Source organism: Verticillium nonalfalfae (genome assembly GCF_003724135.2).
Source record: "Verticillium nonalfalfae strain VnAa140/NRRL 66861 chromosome Unknown scaffold_92, whole genome shotgun sequence".
In the NCBI taxonomy this organism is placed as follows: Eukaryota; Fungi; Ascomycota; class Sordariomycetes; order Glomerellales; family Plectosphaerellaceae; genus Verticillium; species Verticillium nonalfalfae.
The window spans coordinates 89,529-106,054 of record NW_021167317.1 but is presented as its reverse complement, the minus strand read 5'-3'; the positions used below and the strand labels follow the sequence as shown (position 1 = coordinate 106,054).

The following is a 16,526-nucleotide window of genomic DNA, read 5'->3' as shown; positions in this document are numbered from 1 at the left end:
GTCCCGATGGTACTCCTGTGATGCAAGAGTCATCTCATTCACTGCGCACTAGCCTTCCTCCACAAAACGCCGATGGTCCGAATCGAAAGAGATACAGACATTCCAGGGTCACCCAAGACCAGCCAGGTTCGAAAAGACATGGCTTAGCTACGAGCCATGGGCACTCCCTCGATGTCCAACTTCCTAGCAGACCTGATCGAGACCAGTACCATGCATCACACAGGCATATACAACACACTTCAGGCTTGGATACGGACCCCGGCGATGAGGAAACCTCACACAACCGTTTAGGGGCAGCTTATGGCCATGCGCGACCCCACCTACAATCTCCGGTGCGTGCACAGCAGCATCGATCAGCCATTCCGCAGGAATATCGTACGGATAGGCCAGGCTTGCCTCAACCTATCCGGCCAGGGAGCTACCATTTGGGGCGAGTAACTCAAAACTTGCAGCGCGATTTCCAAGTCGACAGTACGGAACTGAAAAACGCATCCGCTATGGCACAGCAACACTCACAGCACTGCAAGCATGTCTGCCAAAGGTCGACCAGTCCTGGGCAGCTCAACACAACGACCAGTGTCGCGAAGCCTCCTACACCCAGGAACCATATCTCCCAGGATGGCGGGGCCCATATTACTGTCGCATCTACGACACCAAAATCACAGTTTGGCCGCGTGGCGGGCTCTGTGTCGTCATCAGAAGCTGACCACCGAAGCCACGGAGTACAGACCTTTGCACAGCGACAGACCAGTGACTTTCAAACTCAAAACCGTAGGCAACACGTGTCACATGCTCGAGATTCAAATGGTTCAGCCTTTCTCAACTTCGCAGGTGCGACATTTACGGGCCTTGGACGTTCCGAGGCAGCTGGCACATACGCAACGATAGAAACGAACGAGCCGTCCTATGCCGCTAGTAGTCACTTGCATCATGGGGTGTCACTCTCCTTGCCGGCTCCCTTGGCTTCTTACACGGGGGCAAAAAACCACGGAGGCTAAAAATCACGGATTTGAATCCAGCATAGCGGGCTAGGGCGTAACGCAAGAACGCACGGGGGTGGACAAAACAACACTGTCTAGCTTCCTTTTAATTTGGATGGTACTCCGTGCTAGTGGCCTGCCGCGTTTTCTCTCAGATACCAGTTTTGAATTCTACCCACTGCAACTCAATCCTTACTTCAGAGCGAGATTTGATGACGACACAGGTGAACAAAGTAACGTTGTTAATGCAAGGTATCTATCCAAGGGGCTGGAATCCCCCCCTCCGCCATGATGCTAATTGATCCCGACTCCATGGCCTTATATCCTTGGCCGCTTTCCTGAAACGATTCCACCTCAAACGCCCAATGAATGCTTGTGTAATAGCCCAGGAGTGAATCACTTAAGCCCCTTCGTCAAGGTCCTCCTCGATTGCTTCAAGAGGCGGACGCACAGATTCGGGCGTGCCGCGACCATACCACCACTCATCTTCTTCCTCGATGCCGTCATCCTTGATCAAATCCAACATGACTTGAGCATTGCGCTTGATGTCTTGCGGCCGGTCTACGATGTTGCGGTCCAAGATCAAAGCCTCTGCTGTTGTCAACCAAATTTGCTGCAAATTCGGGAGATCCGGGAGCAGACGTCGCACATTATCGTGAGCGAGCATCTCCATAGGCATGCCGGCAGAGAGGCTTGTGTTGAAGACAAGGCCCGACTCCAGCGTGGAAGGTGATGCGTCTTCAAAGGAGCCGCCTGAGCCCCGTCGGGCGTCTCGCCCTTCTATTGAAGACCTAGGTGCATCCTTCACACATGCGTTCGACTTTTTCCGCCCCAAAGCCCTGAGGCCTCGACGCGGCTTTGACGTGGGTTCGGGTGGGGGCGTAGTTATGTCGTTGTACCAACTATCGACCGCCCCCCTGCGGCTATTGTAGCCCTTGATCTCCCAAAGTCTCTCAACTTGACGCAAACCGCCAAGGCACAGAATGGCAACGTGCACCTCGTCTGCTGGTTTTTCGCGAAGGTATCCGCGCAAAGATCTTTCCACACGACCGACATACGAGGGGGGTCGTAGCCTACGACAGAAGGAAGAAACAACGAGTGGAAAGACTTGATGCACCCGAAGCAGGGTTTGGTCATCATAGAGGTTCATGATACGGGCCTCGATGGGATTGAGGGTATATGGCTCGTGGAGCAGACCATGACCTCCGTGTTCGAATATATGCTCGAGGTGGAGCTTGCGATATGTTTCGAAAAAGTGGAAAATAGTAAAAAGGAGTGGGATGAGGCGCCGTCGCATTCTCTCATGGGAAGGCGCGAATTCTTTTCGCTGAGCGTCAGTTGTACGCAAGAAGATCTCTTTTGTGATCCATTCGCACATGAGGAAAGAGAGCTTGGCGGCAACATGCAGTCGGTGCCAGAGACCACAGAGATGGTGAAAAGTAACTTTCGTCGGCTCATTTGCGGGGTAGAGGCGGAGAGCATACGCGGGTATGTGGTGGTCCAGGTGATGGCGAACGATGGGCGCCTCATTCAAGCTTATGAGAGTATGCCACGTTTTGGATACGCGCCGCAAGTTGAGTATGTCCGCAAGGGGTAGGGCCGAGACGATTTGTATTTGGAGCTCTGTGGGAAGAGCGAGGAACAGGTGGTCGAAAGGCTGGCTGGCGGGTTCAGCTGTGGCTGCTTTCTGGTGACGGGTTGGAGATTGTAGGTGTTGCGCTGGAACAGATTTTTGAAGTAGAGATACTTTCGATCGTAAGCCGAAGAAACGGCTCTTTTGCTTCTGGTCAGTCGGACGTGGCGTATCGTGATCGCTGTCGACCGCCTTGGAGGTGCGCAGCGGAAGAATAAATGTGGATTCAGAAGGTGGAGCAGGCGTGCTTTGGGAAGCGAGAGCGATTGATGGTCCAGCGTGAGGACCATCATCGGTAGAAGATGGCTCGTGAAGTTGATTTAGCTTGTTGAAGTATCTTTCCGAGGCGAACTCGGTGATGTGAGGCGGATCCATGATGGCCAAGGGAGCCGAGCGGCTGAGCAGGTACGGCGGTGGTACGGACGTGAGGCGATGATGTTGGTCCTCGTCAGCCCGTACCTACGGCGCCAGAGGCGTGTCGAACGTGGAGATCGGGTTGTCGACGCGGCCGGGCAGTCGCGATCTAAACATGGCGGACCATTGGAAGAGAGGCGAGCCAAGAGATGGGATGAAAGGCGTGGGCGGATCGAGCCAGACTGCTGTATGCAAAAGACGATGCGCGGCCAGTCCTGGCAGGTTGCACGGCGACGTCGATCAATGGAAGGACAGTAAAATGGACTGATGTGATGATCAAGTCGCTGTCGTCAAGTCGTCGTGGTCCTTGTCTTTGTCGTCGACTTAGTTGGTTCTTGTGCTCATGAAGGCGAGCAAAGTCGCAGGCGTTGTCGAGACCGAATCAATAATGGCGAGGCCGAGTCGAAGAATGGTCGTGATGGTATGGTAGAGACGAGGGAGAGAGAAGACGTGGTGTGGTAGCGGCAAAGGGATCCAGGAGACCCAGGAGGGGATGCGCTGGGGGGGGGTGTCTGGGGACACCGGGGAAGACGAGACGCTAGGCCAGGCCGTTGGTTCACTGGTAGAGGGCGGCAGCGAGGGATGGGTGGGAGCGAGACCGAGTACCGCCAGCAAAAGAGCGAAGGGGGGAGCGAGAGAGGGAAGAGTGAGCGACTACGACGGGCGACGGGGCTATTCAGCGGCGCAATAGTGGGGAGCTGTCGAGGGGCATGAGCAGCGAAGGCCGAAAGAAGCACCGTTTTAGCGGATGCCTGAGTGCGAATCGGAGACAGGAAACTGTACCATGGCTGTTTCTCTTGGTGTCTACGAACAGTGTGCACAACGGTGACAACCAGATGGGGTGCAATCACACAGTGCATGTACGGACAAGACAAGGTACCTCTACCCTGGTTCTCGAGCCCGCCTTCCCTGCTCCTCCTCCCTCCCGTCGGCTGGGGTTGGGAACCGAATCCGCCGATAAGACGTCCGTGGCTAGTTGTGGAAGCTCGGCCCGTTTGGAACAACGGTGGCTCTTATCGACGGTCACGGTAACTCTTGCGGCCTTGCAGGCGTTTGCGGTCCTGACGATTGGCATGCGTCTACGTCAAGTCTCTCGTGAACCGTCCATTTCGGTGTCATTTCCGATTTAGCCGCACCGCAATTGGTCCGCCTGTGCCATCCCGTGCCAGCATTTCAGCTCGCGGGGACGACCCTCCCGCAGGCCAGCTTAGTAGCAGTCGCCGCGCAAGACATTTTCATTGACTGAGCCTTTCTCACGGGCGGATCCCTTCACTCTCGACAGGATTGACGAGTGTTGATAAGCACACAGTAAACTACAATCTGTGAAGATAGGAAAGTTATTGCACTAGAGTCGCTGGGCAGGCAGTGCGCACTGCGCGGGAAAGGGTTGTTTCCTGGATCAAGTCCCACGGGGCGACAAAGAAACCCCCGAGACGGCTAGGGTATTAGGCAACAACCAGGGCAGCAAGGACGTATGATAAGGAAGGGTGAGGGAGGTTGTCCTGGCTCTGTTGTGCTAGTGCGGTTGGAACGGCCCTTTCTCGGTCAAACCCTTTGCGTCTCTCAAGTGCTGGCCCACACTTGTATATTTCTCCGTGCAGTTCCCCGAGCCTCTCCATGTGAGCGGTCCAGTTCTAGCCGCACTGTGACACAGTATCGATACCTGTAGCGTTCGCCGCCCTGAACCGGTGCGGACCATGCTGAAAGACCGGCCGAGACAACAACAGCGCCAACAACGGCTCTCAGATCATCTGAACGAAACCATTCGGAGTCTCCTCGGGCGCGGTCCCTTCCACTTCTCATGATGGCCGGCCGCGCCAAGATCTTGCTCGTACCCGCAGCGCCGAAATGATCCGTGTTCGAAGGACCGGAACTATCACCTCCATCCGCCAACACGACCTTCGTCCCAGCGATTCTTTCTTTCCTGTCGTATGTAGTACAGTCCTTTGGCTTCTCTGTACCTTCTTACCCAGTCGAGAGCTTCCCTCTCGGAGGCGAAGGCGCCGTCCGCTTGGCCCTCAAGGAAACTCTCTTCCATCACGTGGCATACGGTTGCTTGCTCGTGTACGCCCTGGCCCAATCGCTGATAAAGTGCTGCCGGTGCAAATGGCGAGAGAGCGTGATCCATATCCGTTTGCTTCTGTCGCCACTGTCTCTCAAGGGCATGGGTGGAGAGGAGTTGTGCCTGCGTCGTCGACCGCTGATGTGTCAAGCGCGCTTCCAGGTCCGCCAGTCGCGCAGCCAGGCGCAAGTTCTCACCGAGCATGGCATGCAGTGCCTGATGCGAATCTGCGAGAGACGGCTGAACGGTGTCGACAGAGTGCGTGAGGGCCTCTAAGAGCTTAGAACTCGCCAATATCTCGGCCAACTCCTGCTTACTTCATAGGTGTGAGACTCAGCAAGACTTCGATAGAACATATGCTTGGATCTGCACAACACTTACGATTTGTCTTGCAGGATCCCAGGCAGCCACTGGTCACCGGGGTCAATTGATGAGGATGTTGTTCTTATAGAATCATGTCGAGTGGCAGGTTGCCAGCCCGAGGAGTCATGCCCTTCTGCGGAAATAGCACCCTGATTCGGTGTTGTAGATGGCGACAATGGAGTGACTGGTGTGTTCAAGCGAGTTGGATCGTGGCTGCCTGGTTTTGGCGGGGGTACTGGAGGTGGAGGATCCTGCATCGCGAAGTTTGTAACCATTGGGGTTGACGTCCCAGGTTGAGTAAGGTGGCGATGAAATGCAACCAGTCTCAACAGACGACAACACAAGTTGGGTCGCAGGATGATGGCAACGATGAGATGATGCTTCAGGGTCTCGACATGTATGACGAATCGCGCAGTTTGTACGTATACAAGCATAGTCAAAGCCAAATGCAACTAAACGAGACTGGGTTGCATTGGGCATACCTGGATAAGCTAAGGTAAGGTAGTCAGGGAGCAAGAAAGCGGCCCAAGATTTTGCTTGCGCCTCGGGCTGTACCTGTGACTGAGGAGAAACATGGGCAATTGTTCACGACGATGGCTGGCTGTAGCATGAGCACTAGCTTTTGGCGTCAGGCATCCGCATCATGCTTGGCTACCTTACTTTGACCACCAACGCCGTCTGTCTCGCGTTCGCCTACATAAGTGTCTAGTGATCAAATCCGCTTGCCAATGTCACCAGGTCCACCCCGCCTAGTGACCTTGCGTCCATCATGCAAGCATTGTTGTGGGCACCTGTCCAGCTCAAGCCGCTCTTCTTGTGCATGCCTCGACCGACCCATAAGCATAATCCGATAACTGTACCAGAGACACAGCGCATGGCTCATCAGTACAACTCATGACCTAACTGACCATATGTCCCTCGACCATCCCATCTCTCGCATTTTTTTACTGCTCGAGGCGGCCGCCTTCTTCTCCCCAGAGACGATGGCCAGGGCTTTGCTGCATGCAGCAAATGCCTCTACCAGCTCTTTCATCCTGTTCCCCTTCACGAAACAGGCGGTGATATCGGAGTCTTTCTGAGCCATAACTGCTGCAAGATCCATGCATTCGAGCAAATTGTCCCTCGAAACACACGTTCCTGCAAAATGGAGCGTACTGATATACGCCAGTATAGTCTCGGGAAGATAGGTGTCACGGAGCGCCTGCAGGCATTGCCCATCGTCTTCTAGACAGAAAGTTAGCAGCTGGTATTTTAAAGAAGTAGGTCTATAGTTGCTCACCGTCAACCAAGAGCCAACCCTTGAACATCGGCTCTACATATTCCTTAGCGTTCTTGACTTCATTGCCGACCTGATTCCAGAAATCGCGCTTGGCAGTAGGATCCCTGAGACAGGTTAGTCACAAGTCTCGAAAAAGGAACATCCTGTCAGCAACACCAATACTTACTCTCGCGACAACTCTGTTAGCGAAGCAATCGTTTCCATGGTATCGAGAGCCTTAACTAGGCATTCAAGGTCACGGAAAATCCTAGCCTGGGTGGCTAGCAGCCTTGATGAAGTTTGCCTGTCGCCAATTGCTTCGAGCTGGTCGGCCCAGAAGGCATCATCGATATCCGGGACCTGTGCGATGTCCGCCTCTTCCTGTCCGCCAGGACTGATCCTTTGTTGCAAGACTTGACTCATAGTGACCCTATTTGCAAGTTGTCGGGCAGCATTCAGGCGCATAGTGCCTGTGAGAACTGTCAGTTGTTTTGGTTGCTGCGAAGGAGGGTTTGACGAACCTAAGAAGTACTTGTAAACCTGAACGCCGACGAAGAAGACATCAGGCCAAGCCTCATCAACAAGAAGAAGCCATTCCAGTGAACGGATCAATAACTCTTCTTCTTCCGAGATCGCATCGGGGTCTTCACCAAAGAAATCTATCTTGATGAGGCGACCGTATTTAAGAGAGCCAGGGCCAGCTTCGATGATTCGGAAGGGCTCTCTCCTGCTGCCAATTTTTTGTTCAACGTTGCCTAGCTGGCTCAGTATGAGCCGTGGTTGCATCCTAACGAATCGAAGTACGTCAAGACCTGATTTCTGAACAAGCTCAAGCTGGTTTAGCCGCGCGTCGCGGTCTGTGAGATGTCGGAGATTGACGCTGAGGACCTCGTAAGCCCGGGGTATCGACATTTTTGAACAATACAAGGGGATCAGCTCTTCGTATTGTGCGAGTCGAAGCAAAGTAACATAGGAGCTGATGACGGTTTCTTGTATGGCACGTGTCTGCGGTTCACGCTCGAGCGTTGGTGATAGTGAGGTTGAAACGTCAAGCTCGTCGAGGGTGGAAAGTACAATAAGAACGTGAACGGCCACACGGAGGGTATCATAATCGCGCCCATTCACGAACCCATTTGTATCAGCCTCGGTATTGGTAGGTTCAGTATCAACCTCCCCCCGTTCCCTCGCCAATACCATGCCTTGTTGGAGAAAGTGTTGACTAGTTTCTTTCGTGATCAGAGCCGCCTGTAGCACCTTGAGTGGCATCGAAGCTTCGCCGCGCGTAAGCTTGTGGACCTTTAGCGATTTGATAAGTCGCTTCTCGGCTGTAGACTCTTCACCATGATACTGGACAGCATCGAAAACGGCGAATTGTTGGTCGATGTTGGCAGACATTTCCGGTTGACATTGCTCAAGGACATAACTGTCGAACTGGCTGCGTAGAAGTGCATTGTAGTGCATGAACATGAAGTCATCCCACGACTTGCAGACTTTCTCTACGCTCTGAATGTCGCCAGCCAAAACACCATAGACGGCGGATTCGACCTCGTCAGTGCCTGCATGCCTTGCGGAAGCAAAGCACATGCGTCTCCAAAGAGCGATAGAAACGGCATCTTCCTTTTGAATAACTGCATCACCTGTGCCTGCTAAAGGAAGAGCTGACAGGGATACAGCACGCCAGGTCTCTGTACGTTCGGCACACCATTCTTGTATCTCGGCCAAGGTGCAGCCGCGTCGAAGCAGCTGGAAACAACCGACCCAAATGGCTCGCTCAAAGAACTCATCCTGTGGTTCGAGCTTACGTGACTGGCGAGTCACAGCATCTGGGTCGAGCTGTGATACCAGTGGAGCCTTGTCAGTTGTCACCAACGATTGAACAACGTTAGCGGCAAGGGGATCCAGAGGACGCGAGGCTCCGAGAAGATCTTTGTGCAGCTTGAGAGCTGTCCGCGTATGGATGCACCCGTGAGCAATGATTTGACCGCGCTCAGCGTTTTGCTGCAAGTCGCGAATCAGTTCGTCGATCGCAGGACCTGTCGTCGCCGTGTGTTGCAGCCACTCAAGAACCGTTTTTCTCTCTGCTGTTCGATCGGCCTGCGCAACGAATGAGCCCCACAGATCATCCTTTCGAGAATGGATCTCCGCATCAAGGCCTCCAGTGGCTGCCGCCGACTTGGTCTGAGGGTATCTGAGCGTAGCAAGTCGTTGTAGCAGATCCCAAGTCTGAAGCTCTGATTCCCACTTGCGAAGTTGCGAGATGGTTGCTGCAGGATCCATCTCGTCTTCTGCATCATCCACATCCATCTCGTTATCAGTGAGGTTTCCAGACCCACGATGCCGTAGTTGGTCAAGACGTTCTGATGCATGGTTGTAGAACCTTTGAACAAGCTCCAGCACCCGCTCTTTCTTCTGCTGATTTGACCCCGGACCACCGAGACAGTCATCTAAGGCATTCGCGAAATGCTCTGCCTCAAAGCCCACCTCAAGAGGACAATCACTCTCGGCCATTGTGTTGTGACCCTCTGTTTTATCCGGGGTTGCGAGTTGCATGGAGCTGTATCCTTGCACCGAAGCTGAGAGGCGCGGTAATCGATTATCTGTTCTGCGATTTGTACCATTAGTTGATATCCTAGTATAAGAGGGGCCTGTGAATAAGATGTTGGCCGGGAAAGACCCAGTTGCGTAGCTGAGGAAAGAGGAGTGTTGCAGTCGAGCAGACATGCAGCCAACGCAGGGGATGGACGGCCAGCAGAGGGAACTCGGGCTAACCTTTAGAGTTCTGGTCGATACAATCAGGGCGCTGCCAGCTTCTCCAGAGCCTGGCTTGACGTTGCAATGCGCCGATCGCAGCGTGCTGTCGATAGTCGTGCCGTGTTGCGAGTGTCGGGTCGAAAACGCTGTCCTCTGGCGTTCGGGGCCGGTAAGTGATAGTGGTGGGACACGGAAGATGTCCAGGAAGTCGTAAAGCGACGGAGGCAGAGAGCGTACGCGCACAGAGTTGGTTCCGAGTTAGGCAATGTGTGGTGAGTGGCCTGCCTGGGCTTCGTCGTTATTCGGGGATATGCGACTTGGCTGGGGTTGACGCGACTACCAAGATGGAAGAGCAAAGGTCGTGTAGGGTATCCACTCCAGTACCTCACTCGGTCTCAGGAATCCAGCACCGAATAGTGGGCGTTATGAAGACTGATGAGCCGATTGGCCTGTGCGTATGCCCCACTAACAAAAGTTTTTATAAGTACTGGCGATTGTTGCTCACACCTAACATGATTCTTTTCTCTTCTTCATACAATGTCTTTACGGCTTTCATATTAGAGTCTCGGAACAGGTATTCAATGCTTGTTCAGGTCCCTTGAGGATCTCTTGCGTGCTCATTGATGGCCCAGATCGATGGTACTCTGTACATTTCCCTCTTCTAAAAGTTGCCAGATTTTCTCAATTCTGGCGGACGCGCGGTTCAGATGTAGGGCACATGATAAATTACGACGTTGCGATGAGGCGTCGCTCGCCGCTCGTGCTTGTTATTTTCGAGCTGCCATTTGTTTCTTCTTGAGCCTCAAGAGATCGGCTTTCGGACAACTGGCCGACACTGCAGAATCTCCTTGCTCCCGATAGAAAGCTTCGCAGCACTGATACAGCGACAAAACGTGTGCCTGGCATTTGGCGTCGTTGAAGCCGTTCCTGGTAAGACAGTCTGAAGTCTCACGATCAGTCTTTGATGGTCTGCTGGTTTGCTTCCTCGTCCATCGGTGTACATACTTTGAATTTCGCACTATAACGAGCGGCGCATGGGTTATTCAGAAGGTCCAACCAAATTTAAATGGAATAGTCTCGGCTTACCGCACGCGCATGGCATGGCGGGTTGTCCCGCAGATCTGCTTGTAATGTCTGGTGTGAAAGAAAAAATGAGCCCAAGTAAACATTTACTGCGACCTAGAGACAGCAGTGGATCCTGTTCATCACTTACCATCTTCTTTTGCTTCTGTAGTTGGAAATGGCGTTCTCTTCGTTGCTCCCCAAAGTCTGTGGCAATCACAATTGTGTAAGGAAGAACGAGGGCGTAGAATCCAATCGGTCGAATGAAGATGGCTTCTTTTCCCAAATCGAACGAGGCTAGGGAGCACGTAATGACCCGGAGTCACGTCATTGCTCATCATAGGAACATGATTGCACAGGTATGTACTCAGCTGGGCGAGGCTGCTCTAGTAGATCATGAATGACAAAGGCACCTCTCATCTATATACCCGAGATGTAACTTAGCACATTATAGGGTCGCAATGAATCTCTTTTTTGACGAAGAAGAGTGCCCAGACCTGGCCACTTACCCCATGCAAGCCTTTGCAATGTCGGCAAGGAAATTATGGGTCTCGGGAGGTCTAGGTATCAGTATCCACCTATACTGTACCTGGTAGGTACATTCATCTTGTAGGTATCTTATCACGTTATCGGGGCTGCTGGGACCACTCCCTGACAGCAAGGAACCTTCCAGTCAGGTACATTATTAGATAGTTATCTGAAATACCTACCTTACTCACTCTTGCCCCGCCTCGCCAGCCGGCTTTGGTCCCTACTTCACCTTATCGCGATCATCGCCTTATAGAGAAGGCTCCCAAACCCGCATCAGAACTCCCAACAGCCACGGCATCTGCCAGCTTTCATCGCCAACGACGCGCATGATACCCTGAAGTTCGAGGCTACCTTTGATCAACTCCGTCAGTCAACTTAGCCCATCGCCACCCACCGCTTTCCCCACGATCTCTCGTCTTCCATGCTCCTAGTTCTAGGCGGACGCTCCACTTCATGATTTCCTGTAAACGCTCTGCTGACCATGTTGTGGTCTTGCAGATACAAACCCATTGCCTGATATCCTACCGAATTATAGGCCACGATGTCTGCTGAGCATGAGAACGGCAGTCCTTCGGTGCCAGCTCCAGACGCTGAAGCTGTTGAGCACCTCAACATCAAGGTGACAGACAATAACAATGAGGTTTTCTTCAAGATCAAGAAATCGACAAAACTGGAGAAGCTCATGAATGCATTCTGCGACCGACAAGGAAAAGCATTCAACACGGTTCGTTTTGTGTTTGAAGGACAACGAGTTCAACCCACAGATACACCTTCAGCAGTATGTTTCCGCATTTGCCGCTCTCATTCTCTCCAACCGAAGCATGCTGACAACCATGGCATAGCTCGAAATGGCCGATGGCGACACGCTTGAGGTGTACCAAGAACAAGTTGGTGGTTGTTGATGCGCCACCCCCATGGCGAAAATACGAACTGGCAGTTCACAGCACAGGGTCGTTAGTGGTGTTGAAGGCATGGGGTTTACTTTTAGGACCGAAGGGCATCGCATTCCTGCGAAATTCGACCAAAGATCAACTAGACACGGGAATCAAATTCTGGTCATTAACAATCTGCGAACCCAAAGCTCATCCCATTCAAGGTGCGGGTCTTACTATGCGGAACCAGGAAAATCAGTGCAGAACACGAAATGGCATTCGATATGACATCAGACAACGAAAAGCATACAACATGGACTGAGTCTTTCAACTTCTGCAGGGTCTCTGACTACCCTACCTAGACACTCTTATGCCTTAAGCTGCCTAGCCCGACAGCCAGTGCAAAGAACTAATGTCCTTTCTCCATCTACCTGGGGGAATACTTGTCCGTCGTCAAACCCCCCATTACAAACAGCACAACGGAAGCAATCATCATGCCACTCCCCGCCCAGAGCCTGTATGTACTGCCCAATGACAGCACGCCGGCACTTTTTGCATTTGGGGGCTCGTCTCTCTGTGCGCTTGGTTTGACAGTTGATGCACCAAGCATATCCGTCCTTTTCAATGTGTGTCATGCCTTGATTGAACGGGTCACCACACTCGGCGCAAAAGAAGTGACCGTAGTGCCAATGCTCCCCAAGGGCTACAATATGTTCACCTAGAATCGGTGTCTTGCAGTGTTTGCATCGGGGTGCATACAGCTCATGCCAGTCCAGATGGCAGAAGAACCGGAATCGTTCGTCTCCGTCCTCTTCTCTTGTCATGCCTGGCGTCTCTTCCAGAATTTCCCCCTCAACCCTACGCCTGATTCTGCTCAGGCGATTGGTACGATGCAACTCGGGTTCAGGACTGATTTCGAGAGCTTCCAGCCCTGTACCGCAAGAGTAGCATGTGAAACATTGGGGGTGGAACCGTTCTGGGACACCAGCAAGTGCAACGAAGCGGCCCTCGATTGGAAGACTACATTCGTGACATGAGGTGCTCGACCGATAGCCCCTTACGGGAGCTGGCGACCAGTGGCCTCTAGGCCGTGTGCCGGCTGCGTTTTTGGCCCCTCGTGCCTGCGGTGTTGGAAGAGGACGTGTCGACGATCTTATTCCATGATGGTTATCCTCGGGCGTTACGATTGATGGAATGCCTGGCATGTCGTTGGGTATTTCGCATGCACCCTGGACGATGATGGAAGGCGCCGGTGGACATCGGGATGCTTCCGAATCCATGTTATCCTGGTCTGGTATCACGATCAGGGGGATAGTAGGTGACATGTGACCTGGTTGTTCTCTCCATGGGGACAAGCTGCTGATAGCTGATCCTGGCTTCTTATCAACCGTGTCCTCTGGAGCTTTCCAGTCTGTGTCGAAGCTTACGATAGGACGTCCTGGATTGTCGCTGACGGCGGAAGGAGTGGGCAACTTGGCACTGCGGTCCTTCAACCTCATACTGGTCGCTTCTCGAATATCATTGCTTCTTCTTTCGACCCCACTATCCCTACACGTTTCTTGGTCTTCCCGAAGAATGACGTGGGGAACATTGGTCGTATACTGAGGGTTTCGTGACTGGCTAGGGGGCTCGCGATGAACGTTGATCGAGACCCTTGCCTTCTGCACACCGACTCTTTTAGCAGGCGAAGTCGCAGTGAAGTGACCTTGATTGCAGGGTTTCTCTGAGGCGGCTGTGAAGGGGGCATCTACACCCATTTGCGGGACATGGGCGTTGTTGTAAGGTAATGTACCTTCAGGTTCTTCCCAGATCTGGTCCCCGGAGAACGGATGATCAATCTCACCACTGATGTTCCTCTTGGTGCTAGTCCGGCGGCTCCCCGGTGGAAGGGGTGTTGGCTGTGCTGCTTGTTGCATACGAGGCTCGTGCACCAGAGTCTTCGTAAACGCATTATACGCTTCGTCGGCAGATGGTACATGTGAGTATCCCAAAGAGAACCGGCTTCTGCGAGAATGCGCGTTGGTGTCAATCGAGGACCTGTTGGACGAGGTCGCTTCGCCCGCCAGAGACGTCACAGGGTTACCCCCAGTTCTCCTTCCGAAGCTTGCCGTGCGAGCGTGCTGATAGCTGTTCTTCCTCATGTGGGGCTTGTAGCGGTATGGCGCATTGGGTTGAGGTTCGACTCCATGACGATGTTGCCACACTAGCTCTGAGGCTTCTTCCTGTGCTGCATCGTACAGTTTCCGCTCGTCGCTGTCATCATGTGTGCTCTGACTGTCGGCAAGCTTCATGTCATCCATTGCATGGCGGAGAGAGCCTGCTTCTTCTTTCTCCATCCACCTCTGACCTCTTTCTATGTACTTGACACTAGGCAACAGATCGGAAGGTCCGTTGAGTGATTTGGGCTGAGTAGGCTGATAATCGCGGGCTTTCGTGCTTGCCTTCAAGAGACAGGACGGCACACTGGTGGAAGTATTACATCTGGTGTTGGGAGTCGCCCCGGCACTACTCAGTGATTCTGGCACGCTTGCGGGCGAATTTCCTATGGTAATGGCATCATCCTTGCTGGTGGATCGCTCTTCACGGCTTCGAACGCTCGTGGGCGGCAAGGGCCTTGCGCCGCCCGGGCGAGCAATCCGATTGTTTCGAAGGTCGGCAAGATAGGCAGCTGCATGTGTCCCTTGCTGTCAGATCAATCGTTCGTGTTGATGGACCGCAACCAATGTGTACACTTAGCTCTTACCAAATTGCCCATTGTCCATGTACGTCGGCGATGGCGGGGTGACCTTTCGGGTCTTTTCGGTGGATTTCTTGTGGTTCATTCTCACGAAAGGATGGATCAGGGCCGTTCGCCGCCAGTTCGCGAATATATGTAAAGTCGGCAAAGTTAAGGATTTATGACGGCTTCTTGGCCAACAGTGCAGATTTGTCTGTTTGGTGTATGTCTTGTCTGAAGGGTGTTTTGTGGCCTCAATTACAATCTTGCCATGACTGGTTTGAGTTGAGTTGGGCTGGTCCTCGACACGGTCGTCACAGCAACGGCGCCAACTCAACAATGCAGTTACGCGACATCGCCGCACAGACGCGTCTACCTAGGTACCTACTCAGGTGTGGCGGGCCAAGAACAAAGACACCACCAGTGTCAGGCACCCAGTCACATTTGACCTTGCCCATAGAAATAAGAACCTAAGCAGCCTACAGCCTGTCACGCTCGACTCAACTGGAGTAGATCACATACGGATTAGATATTAAGTTCCTATTATAATCAAGCTCGGTTGCACACCTACAAACCAAACCCGTTCGTAGGGCAGCATGCGCCGAGGGCTTGCAGCAAAGCCGGCTACCTTAGCCAAAGCATTCTCTTACCATCGCAATTCCCCCTTAGTTCCTTCACCATCCTGTGATTGTTGCCCACTCGTCCGCTTGGTTTCATGAGAATCGTTCCCGAATCCCAAGTTTTTGAAGTCGTCTCGGGCCATCAAGTTCCTTGAGGCAATGTCAGTCAGCGAGCGCGAAGTTCGCTCTGCAAGCGTAACCCACCGGTCCATCCGGCAGGTCAAATAAGACTTAGCCAGATCTCGACACGCGGCATCATTGACGCCAGAAACTTTCTTCATACAAGACAAGTATGAAGCCATGACATGTTTACACTCTCCTGTTGGCAGATGACACGCCCAGGGGGTTAGCAAAGCTTGTCATGGATTTGGCAGGCGGACGGGAGAAGGATACCATCGTGGTCGAGGGGGAAGCTACCCCGCTGCGGACTGTAAGATGAACATTAGATGTCTAAAATTCAAAAATCCATCCCAGTGAGTCAGGAGATTGCTCACGGCGTGGGCTTGGAATATGCCGGTCCTCCGCCCGGACTGCCGAAGGAACTCATCGGATGTTGGTGATAAGTGATGTAACGTGCGATGTTACAGGCTTCTGGAACTATGAGGGCCTGAAGGCTACTTATGCACGTGAGTTACAGTAAAGCTATACTGCGAAGCGTTTCTGTCCCTTGTCGTCGCTGTCGTCCACAATGGAGTATTAATAAACCTGGAATGCGATGAACGAGCCTGGAGGTGTGTGCAGCAAGATGACCCACGAGGCAAACTCGATATCAGACTATAGCCCTCCCACGAATACGCTGGGTACAGGCTGCTGTACTCGACTACTGATAAGAAGATACCAGTGCTCGTTCGCAAAACACACCATTCTACTGCAGTAAACACTTTGAGTCCGGCCTGATCTGTTCGGCCGACCGTCACTTGAATAAAGTGGCGTTCTATCGACGAGTTTGAGCTATATACGTATTGTTATTGAGATATCATCAAGAACGTGTGTGTCGTAACCAGCCATAATGCCCTTGAGCGTCTCGCCCCACTATTGCAATACGCATGTTATCCTTATCTACAGACAATCAATCATAAGGCGGCTAGTCGGGACCAGGCTTAGGACCGTGCTAACTGCCCAGAGGTCCAAGGTCTTCAAGGGAGTTGGTGGATCGCGCATGAAATCTCCAAATTGATCTATCAAGAAGGACCTTGCCTCCGTACGCCGAGCATAACGCAGGTCGCAGGCACGCTTGACATTGCTAGCCGTCTGTCAGTTTTGC

The 16,526-nt window shown here is 52.8% G+C and overlaps 3 protein-coding genes across 3 annotated transcripts; 1 reads left to right on the top strand and 2 right to left on the bottom strand.

Annotated features, from left to right (window-relative positions):
- Positions 1-1,380: 1,380 nt before the first annotated feature.
- D7B24_009384 (uncharacterized protein) lies at positions 1,381-3,144 on the bottom strand (the record flags this gene model as incomplete). Its single annotated transcript, XM_028643459.1, has 2 exons — positions 1,381-3,010; positions 3,077-3,144. The coding sequence occupies 2 exons, from the start codon at positions 3,142-3,144 to the stop codon at positions 1,381-1,383; spliced, it is 1,698 nt and encodes a 565-aa protein (XP_028493004.1).
- A 2,258-nt stretch (positions 3,145-5,402) lies between these two features.
- Positions 5,403-9,260, bottom strand: D7B24_009383 (uncharacterized protein; the record flags this gene model as incomplete). Its single annotated transcript, XM_028643458.1, has 5 exons — positions 5,403-5,405; positions 5,471-5,499; positions 6,608-6,676; positions 6,732-6,835; positions 6,898-9,260. The coding sequence occupies 5 exons, from the start codon at positions 9,258-9,260 to the stop codon at positions 5,403-5,405; spliced, it is 2,568 nt and encodes an 855-aa protein (XP_028493003.1).
- A 2,335-nt stretch (positions 9,261-11,595) lies between these two features.
- D7B24_009382 (uncharacterized protein) lies at positions 11,596-11,956 on the top strand (the record flags this gene model as incomplete). The annotated part of the gene is made up of 2 exons (XM_028643457.1): positions 11,596-11,832; positions 11,897-11,956. The coding sequence occupies 2 exons, from the start codon at positions 11,596-11,598 to the stop codon at positions 11,954-11,956; spliced, it is 297 nt and encodes a 98-aa protein (XP_028493002.1).
- Positions 11,957-16,526: the final 4,570 nt, after the last annotated feature.